Source organism: Sinohyriopsis cumingii, unplaced genomic scaffold, assembly GCF_028554795.1.
Source record: "Sinohyriopsis cumingii isolate HCF-2022 unplaced genomic scaffold, ASM2855479v2 utg001505l, whole genome shotgun sequence".
In the NCBI taxonomy this organism is placed as follows: Eukaryota; Metazoa; Mollusca; class Bivalvia; order Unionida; family Unionidae; genus Sinohyriopsis; species Sinohyriopsis cumingii.
The window spans coordinates 43,489-63,105 of record NW_028316006.1 but is presented as its reverse complement, the minus strand read 5'-3'; the positions used below and the strand labels follow the sequence as shown (position 1 = coordinate 63,105).

The following is a 19,617-nucleotide window of genomic DNA, read 5'->3' as shown; positions in this document are numbered from 1 at the left end:
TGTATATTTGATTTTTGCTGACACGTACAGCGTTAACTAGAGTAGCTTGTTTTATTACCTTGACATATAGTTACTAAATGAGTACGTCTTGCTGCAAGTCGCACTTAGCATGATGCCCACGTTTCTTGACATGCACGGGTAGTTTACCCCTGGGTCTTGAATGTCTTGTTTTTTTTAATAGTATGAATAGTAAGTTTTTTTTTCAAGTGGTACATTATCGCTTGGATCTTGTCATGGAGTGTCGGTTTGGAACCATAAAACTACAGCCATAGGGGTGACAGCTGTTACATAATTTTGATTCCCTTTTATATTTATACTTTTCAGTGTGTTCGTGACATACTTATTTTATTATTATCGTAAATTTGATAAAGCTTCGATTGATAATGTAACCACATTTAACAGACAATTCACTGTTAGAATTTATTCATTTTCACGTTTAAGACTCTGAGTAGAAAGTCACAAGTAGATTGTGGGTTTAAAGTATTTTTTTCTTCGGTTGTATAAACCATTGGGGACATTGATATAATGTAATGGACTGTAGGTATTTGAAGAGTGGATATGTATCCATTTGATATACATGTATTTGAGTATTTTGTGTGATACACTGTAGCGTATTTCGTATTATACGCTACCAGTTTCATCTGTTTGTAGCTGAAACTGGTGGAGGGGGAGGTGTAGTTTGAGCCAGACTGAAACTGGTGGAGGTTGAAGTGTTGTTGAACCAGACTTAAACTGGTGGAAAGCGTTGTTGCGCCAGATGGAAATTGGTGGGAGGTGTTGTTGCACCAGACTGAAACTGGTGGAAGGTGTTGTTGCTCCAGACGGAAATAGGTGGGAGGTGTTGTTGCGCCAAACTGAGACTGGAGGGATAGTAGTTGAGCCAGATTTATATACATATATACAGATTTCTTTCTTTTGTGAATGTGTGTGTAGGGTGTGTGCAAGAGTGGAGTATTACATAGATTGTTTCATTTTTTGTTTCGTGCCATCATCTTTTCATGCAATACACAAGTCTCATCATTCACACACATTGTGTTTGTGTTATTAATTTAATCCAAAGCCCATTCGGTTTCAATTCTTTTACAGGTGGAATAGGCCTCATTTGTTGTACACAGAACTGCATATGAACCCACCTGTCTGTCAAGGTCTGGTGGAATAGGCCTCATTTGTTGTACACAGAACTGCATATGAACCCACCTGTCTGTCAAGGTCTGGTGGAATAGGCCTTATTTGTTGTACACAGAACTGCATATGAACCCACCTGTCTGTCGAGGTCTGGCTGATTAGGCCCCATTTATTCTACACAGAACTACATATGAACCCACCTATCGAAAAATCTTTAGATCAGTATTTATATGTGTTTTTATCATTATTATTGTCAAATTCCTTGAAATGATACTGATAACGCTAAGTAAAGTTTAGAAACCCCCTCATTGGAAATTTAATATACCTGAATATATTGAAACCTAGTTATTTGTGGTAGAAATTAATAATGGATGCATATAAAGTGAAAGCAGTCCATGACTCTTAAAAATTTCACCTGTCGTGATGACTCATCTCTAATTATATCTATATTAGGGATTTTTTGTTGGTGAAATTAGACCACTGAGATGGCAACATACAGCTACTTTATGCAAATTCATAATCATTGATATGGATTGCTACATATCATATATACTTTATTATATGTCAAGTACAAATGCAAACTACATAGACTCTAGTCTGCCATTACATAATACACTGGCAAACCAGGGTCTATGTTGTTTGTTCTACTGTTTCTCCATACAAACTGCATAGACAAAAGCTGCTGGCACATTATGTTAGGGCAGATCTGGATCTGCAGTTTGTAGTTGTTCTTGAGTTTTAAGCAAGTACATTGGTAAATTAGTAAAACATGTCGAATAAATGTTTCTTGTACATATTATAACTATATAATCTAATATGTCCACGTTGCAGTTATATTGGAGTGTCAGTTTGATTATCACATGACAAATTGACTTTGGACTGATGAGTGAAGTGGAAGTTATGTAGCTGTACTCAGTTTTCTCTTAATTTCTCTTCCTGCCAATAACGGACTTTATCACTGACATGGACAGGAACAGTACTTGTAACAGCACTTGTTTGATAAAGGATTTGATGATATATATGTGTGCTACTAAACTAGACATATACAAATTGCTCATGGACAATTGTTACATGTTTCTGTCAGATTTATTTGGAGTGTTAAGGTAATAGATAGTGGCCTAGTACAACCTGATTTTTTTTCTAGCAGCCCACCAGGCTATTGTAACCTAGGTGGGTTTTTTGCCATGTTGAGTGAGTGATGTCATTGAAGCATGGAAAATACTGGTTTTAACACCTGAGGTTTATAAATAGCTGTAGGTACCATGTGTTGGAAGGATTTGAGGAACTGATAATGAACTAAGCAGTTTTGAGTAAGTGGAGTACACCCATCAAACACTCATAATGATATAATGAAAGCGTTAGATTCCCATTCTTGACCAAGATGATTTTGTATCAGAAGATATGCATCAGAATTGAAATGTGTTTTACATTTCCAGTCTGATTGTTCAAATTGGATTCACATTTGATGAGGGTTGTACCATTATGATAATGTTTCAAATATATCTGTAGGTAATACATCACACTAGGTCATTGATCCTTGGTAAGAAGTTAGCAGTAATTAGTGATGTGAAGGTTGCCTTGGATGATGTATAGTCACCCTGGTGTGGAAAAATAGACTGGTAATGCACCAGATATGTCTTTTCACTAAGCAAGTATGTTTTTGGAATGAGATTGAAAAAGTCCTTGATGTAGTTAAGTTGAAATTTAAGGGTGTGGCTATTAGGGTTAGAGGCAAGTAAAATATCCAACTTTGTACCAGTAGATGATGTATTATCGATTGGAAATCAAAGGCTGATAAACACTGATAATATAATCTAAGCTCGATGACTTTGTTCTCACTTACGTTACACACTTAAAAGTCTAGCCTTAGCTTGTTGCATGGTTAGCCTTTTGGTTGTAGCGAAGTTATAATTGGTGTGCAGATATTTGTATGTTTATCTTTAGAGTTATAGCTTTGTTTGAGAGGGTGATCTTACCACAGTATGTGCATGTATTAAAATATTTGATGATTTCTCTTTATAGGTCATATTGGTACTCGTAGTAGAATCCTGAAGACAGAAGTCCGCAAAAATAGACTTTCTAACAGATAGAAAGCCCAAATACAATAATCAAAGATAACCTTAGCTTAAATGAGGCTACAAATGCAACAATGATCTTCTGTTGGAAACACTAGTGTTTGTCTAGCAAGACTGGCATTTCCATGTCCCTCAGTGTGAGTTATGCTTCATAGTGTTTACAGTATGGATGAATAACAAGCTATTACTTTTGTGTTGTAAATGAATAACTGTATTAAGCCAGGAAAGAAAAGGGTCTCTTTTTCTAACTCAACTTCAGATTGCTTAGTTATTACTACAGTACTTGATGTATGTGGGAGTACACATGTGGGGTTTGATACCTTTGGCATTTGTGTAAAGTATGCAGTTGAGGTGCAGTCCACAAACTTGGATTGAAGAATTCAGGCATGAAACTGGAGTGTCAATTCTTGTGATGAATCAATAACCACCCACGTTTTCAAGATGGAATGGAAATTTATGTGGCTCGATAAAATTGTCTTGTTAGAGAGAGCTAGTGGTATGCTATTCATAAATAAAGAGCATAATGTCAAATACACCAAATAAATTTCAGTGTATTGGAGTAATATATTGATATTTGCACTGCTAATGCTTAAAAGAGAAAGTAAAATATTCAAAATGGCAAAATAACATCTTTTGTGTATAAATGAAGCTTTAAAGTAGACTTGTTAGTGAGAAAAATTATATTTTTAAAATTCACAGCTGTTAAAACAACAGTTCAGTCATAATGGGGGCTTGTAGTAGCTGCTTTATTCCACGGAAGAGTGGAAATGAATGTCGTGAAAACCACACTAAGATGGTTGGAGAAAAGAGTGGTCACCGCCGTAATCTGAGTGCCACATTTAACATGACAATTTTGGAAGAAGGAGCCAATGCAGATCAGAATCAGAACTGGATTGACATAAATTTTGCAACAGAAGAGGAATTAATGACCTTGCCAGGAATAAACAGAGCAAAAGCTCAAAACATCATTGAATATCGGAAACAGATTGGTGGATTCAAACGTGTAGAGGATGTAGCACTGGTTTCAGGAATAGGTGCTGCTATTTTTAGTGCAATTCGAATGGAAATATGTGTTGGACACAGAAAAAGTTTTTCAAATGGAAACATACCATATGAAGGGAGTAAGCAGGAATCACCAGTAAGTGTACCAAGGAAAGAAAATTCCATGGTAAATATTAATATAGCAAGTGTCATACAGTTAATGAAGCTAGACAAATTAGGCCCTGTCCTTGCTGAAAATATTGTCACTTACAGAGACAAAAATGGACCATTTAAGAACATAGATGATATTACAAATGTGAAGGGAATTGGACCACATATATTAGGTGCAATAAGGAATCAGATTTGTGTTGATGATCTTGGTGACAATGTCTCACAGGCATCATCTAAAAAATCACAGAAATCTTCACAAGGGATTGTAATAAGCACAGGAAAAATACCTAATTTATATCCAAATGGTTCAAGTCAGTCACATGTTTTGGAGCTTGGTGCTTCTGCAGAAAATATGTTGGAGTTGTTGAAGCCTTTGGTGGAGAAACATCCACGACCACATCAAGAAAGCCAGTTCAAATTTAAATGCAAAAATCGCAGTGCTGTTAGAATAGCAACATGGAACTTGGAGCGATTCTCAATAGATAAGGTGAACAACCCTGGAGTAAAAGAAGTTGTTTGCCGAACCATATTAGAAAATGGGTAGGTACATATATCACACATCTCTTGTAATAAGTACCTGATAGTACTAATAATAATATAGTCATTCCATAAATTAATATGGTGACATCAGATAAATTGCTGAAATACATACATGCAGTGGTGTTGCTAGGATATTTGAGTCCCTATGCAGATTACTATGCAAAGCTTATCGATGTGCCTGTGCATAACCTATAGCTAAAAAATAATTTGCATACATGTACAATCCTAATCTATTTCCTCATCTTCATTTTTTTACAAGTACAGAATATTAAGTAACAATTTTAGGAGTGTAGATATAAAATGTAAAATTAAGTTGCATATTTTTCTATAACCATTTTATGATGGTGTATCATAATTTATAAAACAATAACATTTGGTGTTACATCCTGGGCCTACATGTAGTTTGTCCTACATGTTTTGATGAAACAAAAAATGTTTCTTTCTGGTCAGCAAATGTCTCTGTTTGTCATTGCTGACCCAAGCACTTTTTCCCCCCAGTGGTTTAAAAAAAAAATCAACCTGCCTTCCTGCAATAGGAAACACATTTTTTTCATGACCTTAGCTGTGTCTTTTAAGAATTCAAGCTTTATAGTTTCCACCTCCACAGTTATAAATACTTTCCTAAATCTCCAGGATACACACACACACACACATATATATATATATATATATATATATATATATATATATATATATATATATATATATATATATATATATATATACATACATACACACACAACAAGGATGTCACTGTAGATCCATGTATATGACAGCTCCTCCCACTTGGAATAGGAATCATTTTTTGAGGAGGTTACAAGATTAAATACTCCCCAGTGAAATAGGAATCTTTTTTTGAGGAGGTTACAAGATTAGATATTCCCTATTGGAATAGGAATCTTTTTTTGAGGAGGTTACAAGATTATAGATACTCCCACTTGGAATAGGAATCTTTCTTTGAGGAGGTTACAAGAATAGATACTCCCCCTTGGAATATGAATCTTCCTTTGAGGAGGCTGGAAAATGAAATCTCCCACTTGGAATGGGAATCTTTCTTTGAGAATGTTGCAAGTACATATGTTTGAATAATTTTAAAAAAAAATTTTGTTGTTGAATGGCACATCAGTATAGTAAAGACTATAGTGTCGAAGCAATCAGAGTGAAGAGAATAGACACACACCACAACATGTAGGCTACGCTGATCTTGACATGATATGAACCTGAGACCTTTAACTTGCAAGTCCAGCAAGCTAGCCACTGAGTAGCTTACTATAAATAAATCAAAATTTAGGGTACATGGCCAAGGGCTGAAAACATAATCAGTACAGGAAAGGAAAGGTTGATGATGCCCTTTTGAAATGATATCAGACTCCAGAAGGAGTATTTTTAAGTTTTTGTTTAATCAAATGTTAATAATACTAGCAGTTAAGAATTTAAAAAAAGAAGCAGTATCCTGCTGTTATTTCCATATATTTCACATTATAACATGCACCCATTTATGAACATCGTAGACCTGGATCTGACATCAGATAATGTTCTACCAGATCATTGTCTATACTGTTAATTTTACATAAGATTTTAGTGAATAGTGGATTGTGTGAGGCAGATCAGGGTCTGTGCTAATCATATACTGAAGATTTTAGTGAACAATGGATTTATGAGACAGGTCAGGGTCTATGCTGTATTCATTTGTGTGTCTTTTTCATCACCGATACAGGAAATGATAGTGAAAGTAGACAGTAGTACAACATCAATTGAGACTGATCAATACAGTATTCAGCATACAGGCAATGCAACAAAATTTTAAAAAATTACAATAGAAATTGTCATTGGTCATTTCCGTAGTTGCAGTAAGATTAGCTGGATGTGTGAATCACATAATGTTATTTCATAACAGTGACTTGAGATAAAGTACAGTAGTTTTGTGTTTCCAATTAATCAAGAATTATTGTGACTGAATCATTGAGAACAGCCATAAAAAAGGAGACTTTGATGGTATACCGGTAGTCTGTGCTGTGGAAAACACTTTAATCAATCATTTGTTCTGTGTAATACAATAATGTAATAAAATTAATGGTTACACATGCAGTTGATTAAAATAAAAATTCAAGTTTGGATAAATTACCAGCCAGGGAGGTAATTATGTTTGTTATGTTTTCTCAGTACTGTTTTACTTAATCGTGGCCAGCCCTGAGTGTATCTGTATAGAGAATTTGCAGTATCACATAACCTCTACTAACCCTGAGTGTGGTTGCATAGAGAATTTGCAGATATAGTCTTTGCTAACCCTGGGTGTAGAAAATTTGCAGATATCACATAGCCTGTGCCAGCTCTAAATGTATCTGTATAGAGAATTTGCAGATATCACATAGCCTGTGCCAGCTCTGAATGTATCTGTATAGAGAATTTGCAGATATCACATAGCCTGTGCCAGCTCTGAATGTATCTGTATAGAGAATTTGCAGATATCACATAGCCTGTGCCAGCTCTGAATGTATCTGTATAGAGAATTTGCAGATATCACATAGCCTGTGCCAGCTCTGAATGTATCTGTATAGAGAATTTGCAGATATCACATAGCCTGTGCCAGCTCTGAATGTATCTGTATAGAGAATTTGCAGATATCACATAGCCTCTGCCAGCTCTGCATGTATCTGTATAGAGAATTTGCAGATATTACATAACCTTTGCCTGCCTTGTGTGTATCTGTGTCGGGAAATTTGCAGATATCACATAGTCTCTGCCAGCTCTTAGTGTATCTGTATATAGCATTTGCTGATATCACATAACCTCTGCCAGCCCTGTGTGTATCTGTGTAGAGAAATTTGCAGATATCACATAGCTTCTGCTAGGCCTGTGTGTATCTGTATAGAAAATTTGCAGATATCAGATAACCTCTGCCAATCCTGTATTTATGTGCATAGTGAATTCGCAGATATCACAATCTCTGCCAGCATGGAGTGTATTTGTATAGAGAATTTGCAGATATCACATAGCCTCTGCCAGCCCAGAGTGCATCTATATAGAGAATTTGCAGATATCACATAGCCTGTGCCAGCCATGAGTGTATCTATATAGAGAATTTGCAGATATCACATAGCCTCTGCCAGCCCAGAGTGCATCTATATAGAGAATTTGCAGATATCACATAGCCTGTGCCAGCCCTGAGTGTATCTATATAGAGAATTTGCAGATATCACATAGCCTCTGCCAGCCTGGAGTGTATTCGTATAGAGAATTTGCAGATATCACATAGCCTCTGCCAGCCTGGAGTGTATTCGTATAGAGAATTTGCAGATATCACATAGCCTCTGCCAGCCCAGAGTGCATCTATATAGAGAATTTGCAGATATCACATAGCCTGTGCCAGCCCTGAGTGTATCTGTTTAGAGAATTTGCAGATATCACATAGCCTGTGCCAGCCCTGAGTGTATCTATATAGAGAATTTGCAGATATCACATAGCCTGTGCCAGCCCCGAGTGTATCTATATAGAGAATTTGCAGATATCACATAGCCTCTGCCAGCCTGGAGTGTATCTGTATAGAGAATTTGCAGATATCACATAGCCTCTGCCAGCCTGGAGTGTATTCGTATAGAGAATTTGCAGATATCACATAGCCTGTGCCAGCCCTGAGTGTATCTATATAGAGAATTTGCAGATATCACATAGCCTGTGCCAGCCCTGAGTGTATCTATATAGAGAATTTGCAGATATCACATAGCCTCTGCCAGCCTGGAGTGTATCTGTATAGAGAATTTGCAGATATCACATAGCCTCTGCCAGCCTGGAGTGCATTTATATAGAGAATTTGCAGATATCACATAGCCTGTGCCAGCCCTGAGTGTATAAATATAGAGAATTTGCAGATATCACATAGCCTGTGCCAGCCCTGAGTGTATCTATATAGAGAATTTGCAGATATCACATAGCCTCTGCCAGCCTGGAGTGTATCCGTATAGAGAATTTGCAGATATCACATAGCCTCTGCCAGCCTGGAGTGCATCTATATAGAGAAATTGCAGATATCACATAGCCTGTGCCAGCCCTGAGTGTATCTATATAGAGAATTTGCAGATATCACATAGCCTGTGCCAGCCCTGAGTGTATCTATATAGAGAATTTGCAGATATCACATAGCCTCTGCCAGCCTGGAGTGTATCCGTATAGAGAATTTGCAGATATCACATAGCCTCTGCCAGCCTGGAGTGCATCTATATAGAGAATTTGCAGATATCACATAGCCTGTGCCAGCCCTGAGTGTATCTATATAGAGAATTTGCAGATATCACATAGCCTCTGCCAGCCTGGAGTGCATCTATATAGAGAATTTGCAGATATCACATAGCCTGTGCCAGCCCTGAGTGTATCTATATAGAGAATTTGCAGATATCACATAGCCTCTGCCAGCCTGGAGTGCATCTATATAGAGAATTTGCAGATATCATATAGCCTGTGCCAGCCCTGAGTGTATCTATATAGAGAATTTGCAGATATCACATAGCCTGTGCCAGCCTGGAGTGCATCTATATAGAGAATTTGCAGATATCACATAACCTCATATTCCCTTGTTTGGTATCAATTGTTTAACAATTCATTGGGGTCAGTCTTGTAAAGTTCACAAAACAAACTTCAGCCATGAAACCAAGTCTTAATCAACAAAATGTTAAACATGCCCTTTGAATGCATCTTAACAGCTTTGTGACCAAGCACCAGCCAGATTTGGCTTTTGTTGCTATGCGGTGGATAGCTAAGCCTGGCCCTTCGGAGAGAAAATAAAAATGCACCATGAAGTTAGGGTTATTATGAAAAACAAAGCCAATTCACATATTTAGATAATGAAAAACAGCATGCCAATTCACGCATTTTAGATAATGAAAAATAAAACATGCCAATTCACATATTTTAGATAATGAAAAACAAAGCATGCCAGTTCACGCATTTTAGATAATAAAAAACAGAATGCCAATTCACACATTTGAGATAATGAAAACCAAAGCATGCCAATTCACATATTTTAGATAATGAAAACAAAGCATACCAATTCAAGCATTTTAGATAATGAAAAGTCCCATTTTTCAGTGAGAAAGAATGGTATAAAACTATTTAAACATTTGTATTTATATACAAGCCCCAAGTGCCTTTTTATATCATGTATATTATGATGTTATAGTATCAATGATATATTTTCAATTCCTTGATTTTTACTGCAGGATAGGTCATGCATACTTAACATTAGTATGAAAAATAAATGTAGATGTCCTTATGGAAGAATTTCATGCTCTTGTGCCATTTTATGGGGACAAATGCCTTGTTTATTTTGGTCTCATCTTGTATCATTATTACATTATGGGCTTGTTAAAAGAAGAACCATTTTAGGATTATATCATGGGCTTGTTGAAGGCAGAACCATTTTAGGATTATGTCATGGGCTTGTTAAAGGATAAACCATTTTGGATTATTTAATGCTGATTTCTACTGTATTGTAACTGAAAATCAACCAAGTGTGCAAAAATAGTGCATATTTTCATGCCATGTTTGTCACTTTATTTCTTCATTAAATTCCTTCTGTATTTAGAAAATGTCTCTCTTTATGACATGATGGAGAGAATTTTACTTCTAAATTTAACTTGGACAATAGATTTTGAATATATATATATATATATATATATATATATATATATATATATATATATATATATATATATATATATATATATATATGTATATAAATTCATACTAAACTAGAAATAATGCTGATCTATTGCCACATAATGTGCTGGAGAACAGTCTCTGATATTCAGTCTATTTATGGTGTAATTTAAATGGCTTCGACCTTGACCTGAGACCATGGATTTGGGTGAAATTGTATATACATGTACAGTGTATATAGAATTTATTTGGCACGGTTCTGGCTTTATAGTGGAGACTTAACAGAATATTTGATGTAATATCCACACTGTTTAAAAAGCATTATTGAGGTAAATTTTGTAAGTTTGGAACTCATCATAATAAGTAGACACTGATTATGTCACAAAGGATTTCTGTATCATACAAGTTAGAATACCTTTATCTGTCATGGGAACTCTCCACTATGAAGGTGTATTTTCATGCTGAATAAATCATGTCAGATTAATTTTTTGACACTTTAAGCAATTAAGTTAAATAGTAACATCAGAAATGCATTGTTGTACGTTACATGGTCACATACAAGTCTGGTCTCACTGCAGACAAATAGACCCTGATTAACCATTGCACAACATGCTGGCAGATCAAGGCCTGTGCTGTTTGTTTTTTTGAATATTCCTAACAAACTGCTTAGACCCAGATAGGTTGGATATGATTTGTATAAGAGTATATACTGTTCTATATACATGTATGCTTAAACATTGACTTGAAACTCGTTCATCATTATAAATCTTTTGTTTTCTTATATTCCTAGGCAAGGTAATCATCAATTAAGATGAAAATATAGCCATTTATAAAGAAAAGAAACTTGATATAGTATTTTTAGTGCATGAATCAACAATGTGACTACATTGTCTTTAGGTGATCACAAATTGAGCGTATCTGAGACTACATTGTTGTTACACTATCATAAATTGAGCATATCTGAGACTACATTGTTGTTACACTATCATAAATTGAGCGTATCTGTGACTACATTGTTGTTACACTATCATAAATTGAGCATATCTGAGACTACATTGTTGTTACACTATCATAAATTGAGCGTATCTGTGACTACATTGTTGTTACACTATCATAAATTGAGCGTATCTGTGACTACATTGTTGTTACACTATCATAAATTGAGCATATCTGAGACTACATTGTTGTTACACTATCATAAATTGAGCATATCTGAGACTACATTGTTGTTACACTATCATAAATTGAGCATATCTGAGACTACATTGTTGTTACACTATCATAAATTGAGCATATCTGAGACTACATTGTTGTTACACTATCATAAATTGAGCATATCTGAGACTACATTGTTGTTACACTATCATAAATTGAGCGTATCTGAGACTACATTGTTGTTACACTATCATAAATTGAGCATATCTGAGACTACATTGTTGTTACACTATCATAAATTGAGCGTATCTGAGACTACATTGTTGTTACACTATCATAAATTGAGCATATCTGTAACTGCTCTGTCCTTAGACTCCTTACACTATCAAAGCTACATGTATAGTGTTTCAGAGATTTTGAAAATGAGACCGGTCTGAAAACGAATACAATTTTGAGTTTGAGCTCAAGATTTTCTCTCAGCCATTCAAATAACACTTTACTTTTTCTGTCATCCATTGAGATATCACTTTACTTTTGTGATGCCACTTTTGATTGGTGAAACTCTGGATTTAAACCCAAGCTTAGGTTTTATGATCCTCAGGCCAGGGCATAGTATCTTGTAAAATATACTAGTAGTCCATTGTATAGAATCCATTGGATCCAGTTTAAAAAAAAACACTTAAGAGTCCTGGACATGAAACAAAAGTATAGATTTTCACAAAAGGAACTCCACCACACTGCATTTAATTGAGGCATTGAAACAGAAATCTTGACTTTATTGACAACAGTTAAATTGTAGGAGGAATTTTATCCCTTTCAGGTTTGGTGTTCTGGCAGTCCAGGAATTGGCAGATCAAGAAGCATTACAAAAGGTAACCAGTCTTGACCATGGCAATGCTTCTTAAACATGTAACTTGACTCTAATGTAGCTTGTAACATGTAACTTTACTCCATTGTAGCTTGTAACCTGTAACTTGACTACATTGTAGCTGGGATGTAGAGGAGAGCTGTTATAGGACTGATGATACTAATTATATGAAAAAATGGGAACCAGTCTAGAAATAGGTGAAATAGGTGAGAGTATGTATGGGTTAGTAGAGCCATGGGGAAAAGTAAATTTTTAGAATTATGAATCTGTTGAGGGTATATTGTATTTATAATTGAAAAATATGGAGACAATGCTCTTTTCAATCTTTTGAAAGCATGTACTATTTATAATTGAAAAAAATGAAGTCACGTTAGATTAATAAAATGCTGCAGCTTATAGTTTCTCCACACAGAAGCTTGCATCAAGGATGAACTTGTACTGAGAAATATAGCTTTGATCATGAAATTTTTGAAATTTAAATTGGAGGTATTCATTTGTTTGCTTTTATTAATTTGGATCAAGTAGTTTTGTTTAGCTCATGACTACATAGATTGTTTCATACTAAATGCATCCAAGCCAGCTGAGAAGGTAATCTGTTCAGTGCATTTGGAGTAGGAGGAATGCATATGTTTGTTCAGTGGTAAAATTTCCCTGTTAATGACTAGTCATTGTATATTGAGATAGGTTACCTACAAAAGATTAATTGTGTATTGTACATATGAATGAATATAGGAATTAGATGTGGGGACTGCATGCTGAATGAGAGGGGTCAGGTGTAGTGGCTACATGTACATGTGAATGAATATAGGAAATAGATGTTGGGACTGCATGCTGAATGAAAGGGGTCAGGTGTAGTGGCTACATGTACATGTGAATGAATATAGGAATTAGATGTGGTGACTGCATGCTGAATGAGAGGGGTCAGGTGTAGTGGCTACATGTACATGTGAATGAATATAGGAATTAGATGTGGTGACTGCATGCTGAATGAGAGGGGTCAGGTGTAGTGGCTACATTTACATGTGAATGAATATAGGAAATAGATGTTGGGACTGCATGCTGAATGAGAGGGGTCAGGTGTAATGACTGCATGTACATGTGAATGAATATAGGAAATAGATGTTGGGACTGCATGCTGAATGAGAGGGGTCAGGTGTAGTGGCTACATGTACATGTGAATGAATATAGGAATTAGATGTGGGGACTGCATGCTGAATGAGAGGGGTCAGGTGTAATGACTGCATGTACATGTGAATGAATATAGGAAATAGATGTGGGGACTGCATGCTGAATGAGAGGGGTCAGGTGCAATGACTGCATGTACATGTGAATGAATATAGGAATTAGATGTGGGGACTGCATGCTGAGTGAGAGGGGTCAGGTGTAGTGGCTACATGTACATGTGAATGAATATAGGAATTAGATGTGAGGACTGCATGCTGAGTGAGAGGGGTCAGGTGTAGTGGCTACATGTACATGTGAATGAATATAGGAATTAGATGTGGGGACTGCATGCTGAATGAGAGGGGTCAGGTGTAGTGGCTACATGTACATGTGAATGAATATAGGAATTAGATGTGGGGACTGCATGCTGAGTGAGAGGGGTCAGGTGTAGTGGCTACATGTACATGTGAATGAATATAGGAATTAGATGTGGGGACTGCATGCTGAATGAGAGGGGTCAGGTGTAGTGGCTACATGTACATGTGAATGAATATAGGTATTAGATGTGGGGACTGCATGCTGAGTGAGAGGGGTCAGGTGCAATGACTGCATGTACATGTGAATGAATATAGGAATTAGATGTGGGGACTGCATGCTGAATGAGAGGGGTCAGGTGTAGTGGCTACATGTACATGTGAATGAATATAGGTATTAGATGTGGGGACTGCATGCTGAGTGAGAGGGGTCAGGTGTAGTGGCCAATCAAGGTAATTACTAATGCATAAAACTATACCTAATGCTACTGGCTGTCACTCCTAGGTTACTAAAATTTCTGAATTTTTGGGTCACTCATTGCCAGTGACTTTATAAATGGCAACATAAATTACATGAGTAATAAAGTATAGTAGGTAGTAATAAGAAACCTGTGATAGTAATTCACAAAAATAAATAATTTCTAATTTAATGGATGGGAACCTATGAGTTTTATTTGTTGGAATCATCTCTTATGTTGCATAATATATTTGGGGTTTTCAAGGGTTGACAAATCTCCACTTTCCCAGCTTTCAAGTGCTAAACATTCTTAAACTCCAGCATCTGTGTTAGAAAAATAGAAGTTGATGATATTACCAACCAAATTTGATCATGTGAAAGGTTGTTTTTTTTAAACTTATTCTGTGACTCTCTTAACACCAGTTTGTAGTGATTACAAACTGAGACTAGTCTGCTCTTCCCAATAGTTATTAGGTAAACATTATTTGGATTAACTAGTGAGACCAGTCTGATTTCCATATGGAAGGCAGGTAAACATTATTTTGATTAACTAGTGAGACCAGCCTGCTTTCCCTATGGAAGGCAGGTAAACATTTATTTATTAAATAGTGAGACCAGTTTGCTTTCCCTATGGAAGGCAGGTAAACATTTATTTATTAAATAGTGAGACCAGTCTCCTTCCCTATGGAAGGCAGGTAAACATTTATTTATTAAATAGTGAGACCAGTTTGCTTTCCGTATGGAAGGCAGGTAAACATTTATTTATTAAATAGTGAGACCAGTCTCCTTCCTTATGGAAGGGAGGTGAACATTTATTTATTAAATAGTGAGAGTGAAGTACTTGTATAAGCTTGGTCAAAACTAATGGAAGCAAACTTTAAGTAGAAAGTATGGATTTTTAGTGAACATGGTGTCTTCTCTATTAAAAATGGAAAATTAAGTCAACGGTAAAAAATTTTCACACACCATATATTGTCATCTGAAAATGTTTTGCATTCCACACTGGATTCCAGTCTTCATGGTCAAGGTGAGAGGTCAACATTTTAAGGTTTCTTTTAATTGTTTTTTATACCTTAGAAGCTGTTTACAAATGAATAAAATTTCATCATTCAACTTGATATATTTTTTTTTCCTGCAAGTGTACAGATGGTACTTCCATGCCTTAGGGATCGGACTTCTAAGTTACTAAACATGAAGTCAAGGAGTTCCAGAACTTAAAAATGACTGAAATCTCTGCTTTTATTCATTAGTGCCCATTGATTTGGAGCCATGAAATTGGGTTACAATCCATATCTGCCCAGTATTAAGGCAGCTCTTTCACAGTCAGATCATTGTATGCTTTTTGTGATGTCTTAGTGGTATGCTGAGGACAAAAATTCATAGAACTTGCTTGTTTACAGATCTGTGATGAGTTAAACAACCCAAGCCTGCCAAGAATTCAGAAATGGATTGGTCGTCGAGGACAATGGAAGTGTGTCGTGTCAGAAGCCACAGGCAGAATGTATCAAGTAAGAAACAGCTATTTTGCTGATAATCTTTCCTCATGCATGTCATAAAATTCTCACGCATCATCTTAAACGTAATGAAATTCTCACCCATGTTAAGATATTTTTCATATTCTGTATCCTGTGCTTATTGTTGCATGGTTATAAGCTTTTACAACTGTCATTTCACTTTTCTGTATTCTCAATTTGCTGCTGACCAAGTATAGTATAGATCAGGTACTGATATTTGTCTGTGATCTCAGTGGGCCATTGACCAAATATTAGTATGCAAGTACTAATATTCATCCACTATCTCATTAGGCTGATGACCAGGTACAGTAGAGCTTGCCTTTACCCCTTCTGCCATAATTCATGATCTCTCAAGACAGGTGGTGTCTCATTACAGGTCATAAAACTATATAAGTAATCATTCTGTGTTTTGAATGCCTAGTCTCTCAAGACAGGTGGTCTTTCATAATAGTGGTTTTTCAACACAGATTTAACTGTATTATTTACATGTGATCTTAGTGTGCTGCTGACCAAATATTAGTATACAGGTGCTAACACTTGTCTGTGATCTCATTGGGTCACTGACCAAGTGTAAAAAATAGAATTACTAATGTCTGTGATTTCAGTGGATTACTGACCAAATATTAAAATACAATTACTAATGTCTGTGATTTCAGTGGCTTACTGACCAAATATTAAAATACAGTTACTTATGTCTGTGATTTCAGTGGCTTACTGACCAAATATTAAAATACAATTACTAATGTCTGTGATTTCAGTGGCTTACTGACCAAATATTAAAATACAGTTACTAATGTCTGTGATTTCAGTGGCTTATTGACCAAATATTAAAATACAATTACAAATGTCTGTGATTTCAGTGGCTTACTGACCAAATAGTAAAATACAATTACTAATGTCTGTGATTTTAGTAGCTTACTGACCAAATATTAAAATACAGTTACTAATGTCTGTGATTTCAGTGGCTTACTGACCAAATATTAAAATACAGTTACTAATGTCTGTGATTTCAGTGGCTTATTGACCAAATATTAAAATACAATTACAAATGTCTGTGATTTCAGTGGCTTACTGACCAAATAGTAAAATACAATTACTAATGTTTGTCATTTCAGTGGCTTACTGACCAAATATTAAAATACAGTTACTGATGTCTGTGATTTCAGTGGCTTACTGACCAAATATTAAAATACAGTTACTAATGTCTGTGATTTCAGTGGCTTACTGACCAAATATTAAAATACAGTTACTAATGTCTGTGATTTCAGTGGCTTATTGACCAAATATTAAAATACAGTTACTAATGTTTGTGATTTCAGTGGCTTACTGACCAAATATTAAAATACAATTACTAATGTCTGTGATTTCAGTGACTTACTGACCAAATATTAAAATACAGTTACTAATGTCTGTGATTTCAGTGGCTTATTGACCAAATATTAAAATACAATTACTAATGTTTGTGATATGCTGCTTTAATATGCAAGTATCTCCAACCATTGTTAATGTTAGTATGATCACATCTACTCAGGGTTTTACCATAGTCCTTGTGTATGTACTCCATCACTTAAGTATCAGAGTCTCTGCTTATGTACTCTATAACTTAAGTATCAGTCCCTGCTTATGTACTCCATCACTTAAGTATCAGTCTGTGTGTATGTACTCTATAACTTAAGTATCAGTCCCTGCTTATGTACTCCATCACTTAAGTATCAGTCTGTATGTATGTACTCTATAACTTAAGTATCAGTCCCTGCTTATGTACTCCATCACTTAAGTATCAGTCTGTATGTATGTACTCTATAACTTAAGTATCAGTCCCTGCTTATGTACTCCATCACTTAAGTATCAGTCTGTGTGTATGTACTCTATAACTTAAGTATCAGTCCCTGCTTATGTACTCCATCACTTAAGTATCAGTCTGTGTGTATGTACTCTATAACTTAAGTATCAGTCCCTGCTTATGTACTCCATCACTTAAGTATCAGAGTCTGTATGTATGTACTCTATAACTTAAGTATCAGTCCCTGCTTATGTACTCCATCACTTAAGTATCAGTCTGTATGTATGTACTCTATAACTTAAGTATCAGTCCCTGCTTATGTACTCCATCACTTAAGTATCAGAGTCTGTATGTATGTACTCTATAACTTAAGTATCAGTCCCTGCTTATGTACTCCATCACTTAAGTATCAGTCTGTATGTATGTACTCTATAACTTAAGTATCAGTCCCTGCTTATGTACTCCATCACTTAAGTATCAGTCTGTGTGTATGTACTCTATAACTTAAGTATCAGTCCCTGCTTATGTACTCCATCACTTAAGTATCAGTCTGTGTGTATGTACTCTATAACTTAAGTATCAGTCCCTGCTTATGTACTCCATCACTTAAGTATCAGAGTCTGTATGTATGTACTCTATAACTTAAGTATCAGTCCCTGCTTATGTACTCCATCACTTAAGTATCAGTCTGTATGTATGTACTCTATAACTTAAGTATCAGTCCCTGCTTATGTACTCCATCACTTAAGTATCAGAGTCTGTATGTATGTACTCTATAACTTAAGTATCAGTCCCTGCTTATGTACTCCATCACTTAAGTATCAGAGTCTGTATGTATGTACTCTATAACTTAAGTATCAGTCCCTGCTTATGTACTCCATCACTTAAGTATCAGTCTGTATGTATGTACTCTATAATTTAAGTATCAGTCCTTGCTTATGTACTCCATCACTTAAGTATCAGTCTGTATGTATGTACTCTATAACTTAAGTATCAGTTCCTGCTTATGTACTCCATCACTTAAGTATCAGAGTCTCTGCTTATGTACTCTATAACTTAAGTATCAGTCCTTGCTTTTGTGCTCCATCACTTAAGTATCAGAGTCTGTATGTATGTACTCTATAACTTAAATATCAGTCCCTGCTTATGTACTCCATCACTTAAGTATCAGAGTCTGTATGTATGTACTCTATAACTTAAGTATCAGTCCCTGCTTATGTACTCCATCACTTAAGTATCAGTCTGTATGTATGTACTCTATAACTTAAGTATCAGTCCCTGCTTATGTACTCCATCACTTAAGTATCAGTCTGTATGTATGTACTCTATAACTTAAGTATCAGTCCCTGCTTATGTACTCCATCACTTAAGTATCAGTCTGTGTGTATGTACTCTATAACTTAAGTATCAGTCCCTGCTTATGTACTCCATCACTTAAGCATCAGTCTGTGTGTATGTACTCTATAACTTAAGTATCAGTCCCTGCTTATGTACTCCATCACTTAAGTATCAGAGTCTGTATGTATGTACTCTATAACTTAAGTATCAGTCCCTGCTTATGTACTCCATCACTTAAGTATCAGTCTGTATGTATGTACTCTATAACTTAAGTATCAGTCCCTGCTTATGTACTCCATCACTTAAGTATCAGAGTCTGTATGTATGTACTCTATAACTTAAGTATCAGTCCCTGCTTATGTACTCCATCACTTAAGTATCAGTCTGTATGTATGTACTCTATAACTTAAGTATCAGTCCTTGCTTATGTACTCCATCACTTAAGTATCAGTCTGTATGTATGTACTCTATAACTTAAGT

The 19,617-nt window shown here is 35.6% G+C and overlaps 1 protein-coding gene across 2 annotated transcripts in view; it reads left to right on the top strand.

Annotated features, from left to right (window-relative positions):
* The window catches only part of LOC149772429 (endonuclease/exonuclease/phosphatase family domain-containing protein 1-like), a 66,219-nt gene that overhangs the window by 10,429 nt on the left and 36,173 nt on the right, over nt 1-19,617 (top strand). For both annotated transcript variants that reach the window (XR_016417702.1, XM_089947807.1), the window contains exons 2-4: nt 3,148-4,892; nt 12,520-12,571; nt 15,903-16,010. Coding sequence is in view for 1 of the 2 variants with exons in the window: in XM_089947807.1 (XP_089803933.1) it covers nt 3,925-4,892; nt 12,520-12,571; nt 15,903-16,010 (1,128 nt within the window). In the remaining variant the exon portion in view is untranslated. The remainder of the gene's footprint in view (nt 1-3,147; nt 4,893-12,519; nt 12,572-15,902; nt 16,011-19,617) is intronic.